Below are 5260 nucleotides of genomic sequence, written 5' to 3' on the forward strand. Positions count from 1 at the left end.
CTGGTGGAGAAACGCCGTGATGCGCTGGTACCAAGCGCGCGGAGCCTGCTTGAGTCCGTACAAGGGCCACAAAAGCAGGCACACGTGGTCGGGAAGCGCCGGGTCAACAAACCCAGTGGGCTGCTAGCAAAAGACCTGCTCCTTGAGGTGACCATGAAGGAAGGCGTTCGAGACGTCCATCTGGTGCACCGGCCAAGCACGGGAGACCGCAAGGTGGAGAACCGTGCGTATCATGCCGGGCTTGACGACCGGAGCGAAGGTGTCGGTGAAGTCGATGCCATCACGCTTTCGGAAGCCACGAACAACCCAGCGCGCTTTGTAGCGATCAAGGGTACCATCAGGACGGAGCTTGTGTTTGAAAACCCACTTCCCGGTAATCACGTTGGCGTGCCCGGGACGGGGAACAAGCTGCCACGTCCCGTTGCGCAACAGGGCGTCAAACTCCTCTTGCATCGCAGCCATCCAGAGCGGGTCACGAAGAGCGGCTTGAACGGAGGACGGCAATGGGGACGACTCAGAGGTGGATGCCGCATGGACATAGTCATCCGAGGCGTAGCGAGAGCTCGGCCGAAGGACGCTCGTACGGGCGCGGGTGACCAGACCGGCCACATGTGCCGGGGAAGGCACCGACATCGAGGGTGCTGGGGGCGCCAGGGGCGCCGAGGGGGGCGCCGGGGGTGCGGGGGGGGGGGGGGGGGGCGGGGGCCGGGGGCGCCAACGTCGGGGGCGCCGGGGGCGCCAACGTCGCGGCTGTAGGAGGCGCCGTAAGCGAGGGGCGCACCTCAAAGCCAGGGGGCGGGCTAAGAGAGGCGCGCGAGCGCCCTGGGACAGGCATCCAAGAGCCCGCGTCACCGGTGGCGGGAGGAACAGCCGGGGGTACCTGCTGAAACAGAAACACATGCTCATCAAAGTAAACATGCCGGGAAGTGAAGACACGATGGGAGACGGGATCGTAGCACCGATATCCCTTGGAGTTAGAGGGGTAGCCGATGAAAATGCAAGCGACAGAACGAGGTGCGAGTTTGTGAGGAGCGGAGTCGGCAGTGTTAGGATAGCAAAGGCACCCGAAAATACGCAAGCCATCATAAGATGGGGGCGTACCGAAGAGAAGATGGTGAGGTGCATAGTTCCACCGTGGGCGGCAAGGGCGAATGTTAAGGAGAAGTGAAGCAGTAGCGAGTGCGTCCGGCCAGAAACGAGGCGGCAAATTAGCATGGAACAAGCGCGTGCGAACGCAGTCGTTCAGAGTGCGAAGGACGCGTTCGGCTCGACCGTTCTGCTGTGAAGTATACGGGCATGTGAGACGAAAAAATGTGCTGTGGTGCGACAGAAAAGTGCGGAAAGCAAGATTGTCGAACTCTTTTCCATTGTCAGTCTGAAGAGTAAGAATGGGACGCCCAAACTGCGTGCTGACATAGGAGTAAAAAGCCGTCAAAGTGGAGAGTGTGTCTGACTTTCGTCGTAAAGGAAACGTTCACACACAATGAGAATAATCATCAAGGATAACCAGATAATATAAATAGCCCGAATTACTAGGAACCGGAGAGGTCCACACATCGCTATGAATCAACTGAAAAGGAAAAGAAGCTATGGTGGTGGAGTTATTAAACGGGAGGCGAACATGTTTGCCGACACGACATGCATGACAGGTGTGATCCTCTATCTTATTACAACTGAAACTGAAACTCCTAAGAATATGACGAAGTGTGACGGGGTTGGGATGACCCAAACGAGCGTGCTAGAGATCGACGCCGGCGGAGAGAGCAACCGGTGCAGTGGTGGAGGTGGACGACGGATGCACTGGATAGAGCTCGTCGAGGCTGTCACATCGGTGAAGTACCATCCTGGTTCGAGCGTCCTTGACACAAAAACCAAGCTCGTCAAATTCAACAGTAACAGGATTTTCACGGGTTAAACAACGAACGGAAACAAGGTTCATAATAAGATGAGGTGAGACAAGTATGTTAGACAAAGTAATAGGCATGGAATTAGAAGGACAGGAAGTGTGCCCGACATGTGTGATAGGGAGGGTGGAACTGTCGCCGACAATGATGCGGCGCTCGGTGGTGATGGGAGTGAAGGAGGCAAGATTACCAGGATGAGCAAACATGTGAGCCGTAGCCCCGGTGTCCATGTACCAATCACTGCCTCCAGTGTAGTTGTTCGGCGTAGGCGCGGTGTGCAGCGCGACGAGGAGCGCCGGATCCCAAGGAGCCGGCGGCAGGGCCGGCGAGGGTGGCGTTGGGGTCGCAGGGAGACCGTAGGCGCCACTTAGCTGCGGCAGTGGGTATCCTCCATACGACTGCGGAGTCGCGTAGTACGCCTGATGCGTCGGTGGGCGCGACACAGGAAGGGTCGGTGTAGGAGCCCATGGAACCGGCATGGTGTAGGCATGAACGACATCGGTCCACGGGTTGTAGCCGGAGGCCCACGGAGGGGGCACCTGGAACTGCTGCTGCTGCTGACGTGGCTGGCCGGCACCCGGCGGCTGCTGCTGCTGACCACCGCGGCGGCCCCCACCGCGCCGCCCCCCGCAGCGCCGTTCGGCGGGAGGGGCAGGCAGCCCATAGGGCAGCGGGAGTAGCCCCGACTGCTGGGTGGCCGGGTACGGCGGCGACGCCGGGGATGGCGCCGGATGGCGCTGCGGAGGGGGCGCGGTCGGGGCGGCGGGAGGCGCCGCGGAGGCGCTGCGGGTGGTGCCGGCGGCGAGAGCGGTGTGGATGGCCCGCGCCTTCACCTGCTTCATCCGCCGCTCCTCCAAGCGGAGATACGCAACGAACTTGGCGAAGGACGGGTTGGGGATGAGGCTGAGATTCGCCGCGGCGTTGCCGAAGTCCTCGTTGAGCCCGGCGGTGAGCGTGCTGAGGAGGAGGTCATCATCGATCTTCGCGCCAATATCGCGGAGCTCGTCAGCGAGAGTTTTCTGGCGGCGACAATAGTCGTCGATGGAGGTGTTATCCTGGTGACACCCAAAAAACTCTTGCTGCAAAAAAACACGACGCTGGAGTTGATTGTCGGTGAAGAGCCCGTTTAGTTTGGTCCACACGTCGCAGGCATTGTCACCGTCCGCCATGACCATCTGGAAGAGGTCCGGCGAGATGGTGAGGAAAAACCAGTGGATGATCGTGGTGTCGATGGTGGACCAGTCATGGAACTTGGGAACGAGGCTGGAGTCGACGGTGCCGTCCACGTGGTCGATGAGGTGATACTCCCGAAACACGAAGGAAAAATACGTCATCCACGTGTAGTAGGAGGAGTCCGTCTGGGAGAGACGAACCGGCACCCACTCGAAGATGTTCAGGTTGCAGAGGACGTTCACATTAGGAGGGTTGGCGTCGGCAAACGGGTTAGAGTTGGTGGATGCGGAAGAGGTGACGGACGACATCGCAAGGGTGAGACGGCACGGTTGCTGCGGCGAAAACTGAGAGGAAAAGGACAGCTACGACACGAAGCGGCGGGGGCTGCTTGGTGGAGCGGCTCGGAGCTAGCGAACGCGGGCGGCGTGACGCGGCGGCGATGTGTGCTAGCGAGCTGGGGCAGCGATCAATTGATTTGTTGGCAACTAGCGGGAAAGTGTGCATGCACGATCAATGGTTTGGCGGCTAGCGGGGAAGTGTGCAGGCGCGATCGGTGGCTGGCTTTGTTTGGCGGCTAGCGGGGAGGTGTCCTGGCGCGAGCGAGAGGCGGCCAGCAGGCGTGACCAGGAGGCGGCGAGCAGCGCGAGAGGCGCGTGGCTAGCAGGGAGGGAGGCACACGGCGGCGGCGGCGGAAGCAAGGAGAAAACCTTAAAAGCTGATACCATGTATGATGTGGTAATTATGTGTTGTATTCTTCAGGTGCAAAGGCACGTATATATAATGTACAGGAATAGGCTACGACCTCAACTATACAAGACAACTAGGAGGTGGACCCAATACATAAATATGCACAACACATATACTTAACAAATAGAATTCAAAGTAGCCAAATGGTTGAGAAAAAACATTTATTATCAATCTAATCATGCCATCCAAACACCTCTTTAGTTAGAGTTAATTTAGGGTTAGAATCTAACTCTAACCTCTAACTCATATCCAAACATAGTATGAGTACAAGTGGAGTTCCCGTGGTTGGCAAGCAACGGGACAAAACTGACAACGCGTCCGAGGCAACGAGACAGAGCGCAGTGAGTGTGAGTTTAAAAGCCCAAGTCCTATAAACAAAACAAGTCTTCTTGCTGCACCGCGTCTTCATCAGTGTGGAAACATCCAACGAAGCTGCTACTCTGCTTTCTCGCTCGCCCAACCTCTTTGATTCTGGCCTTATATATACGGATTGCATCCTTGCAGCGAAGGGCACTCTGCTTCTCACCCACCGCAAGCTCAACCTCCACTCCACTCACAACCAGACGCAGCAGCCAGCCAGCAATGACGCAGAGGATCGTGATCGCCGTGCAGATGGCGAGCAGCAGGTGCCGGTCCAAGGCGCTGGCGCTGGTGGCGGCCACGCCGGGGGTGGACTCGGTGGCGCTGGCCGGGGACGCCAAGGACCAGGTGGTGGTCGTCGGCCACGGCGTCGACTCGGTCAAGCTCACCAGCGCCCTTCGCAGGAAGGTCGGCCACGCGCAGCTGCTGCAGGTCGGCGACGTCAAGAAGGAGGACCCGAAGAAGCCGGCGGCCGCCGTGGTCGAACACTACCCGCACTCGGGGTACTCCTACCCGTACGGCTACTACTACCCATCGCAACCGGCGCCGGTGAACGTCTTCTACGGGCAGCAGCACTACCCTGCAGCCGCGGTCGAGGCGTGCGGGTACCCATGCTCGCGGCCGGAGCCGGGCACCTGTTCGGTAATGTAGATATGGAAGGAGGAATTTGTTGGTTAATCCTGCCGCGTGTATGTACTAAGGTTCAGCTAGCAATAGTGTCGAATTTCAGTTAGTTACTGGCATCAAGTTCAGTTCTTGTGTTTGCTTAGATCCTATTCCTATGTAATCGCCTGCGACCTGCAGTTCAAAGCCTCAAAGAGCAGAGTTTCTAACAAGCAGACCGTCGGCATGAGAGTCAAATGCACCACTAGTCGATGAACTCAAACTGATTGCACACTTTAGGCCAACAACTCAAGAAGTGATCGGATTTAGTCCGTAAACCCGTTGATTTGATCAAATAAAGCCAAAACCGGCCGGACAGGGAAGAAAACGGCCACATGGATGCCATGTCATCATTCCTTTGACTGCTGGTGAATTCACTATTCTTAACAGGGGTCTACTTGCAAAATGGCCTG

General features: G+C 57.7%; 2 protein-coding genes across 2 annotated transcripts; one reads left to right on the forward strand and one right to left on the reverse strand.

Moving 5' to 3' along the window:
• Positions 1–1738: 1738 nt before the first annotated feature.
• LOC147989863 (uncharacterized) lies at positions 1739–3385 on the reverse strand. Its single transcript, XM_087536366.1, has one exon. It carries the CDS (start codon positions 3383–3385, stop codon positions 1739–1741), a length of 1647 nt encoding a protein of 548 aa, XP_087392492.1.
• A 939-nt stretch (positions 3386–4324) lies between these two features.
• LOC125550418 (disease resistance protein Pik-1) lies at positions 4325–5020 on the forward strand. Its single transcript, XM_048713439.2, has one exon. It carries the CDS (start codon positions 4407–4409, stop codon positions 4833–4835), a length of 429 nt encoding a protein of 142 aa, XP_048569396.2. The 5' UTR covers positions 4325–4406; the 3' UTR covers positions 4836–5020.
• Positions 5021–5260: the final 240 nt, after the last annotated feature.

Source organism: Triticum urartu, chromosome 1A, assembly GCF_056163025.1.
Source record: "Triticum urartu cultivar PI428250 chromosome 1A, HENAU_Tu73, whole genome shotgun sequence".
Classification (NCBI taxonomy): domain Eukaryota; kingdom Viridiplantae; phylum Streptophyta; class Magnoliopsida; order Poales; family Poaceae; genus Triticum; species Triticum urartu.

Excerpts from the sequence above, each read along its gene's own strand:
- LOC147989863 (XM_087536366.1), bottom strand. The coding sequence starts at position 3,385 with ATGTCGTCCGTCACCTCTTCCGCATCCACCAACTCTAACCCGTTTGCC.
- LOC125550418 (XM_048713439.2), top strand. The coding sequence starts at position 4,407 with ATGACGCAGAGGATCGTGATCGCCGTGCAGATGGCGAGCAGCAGGTGC.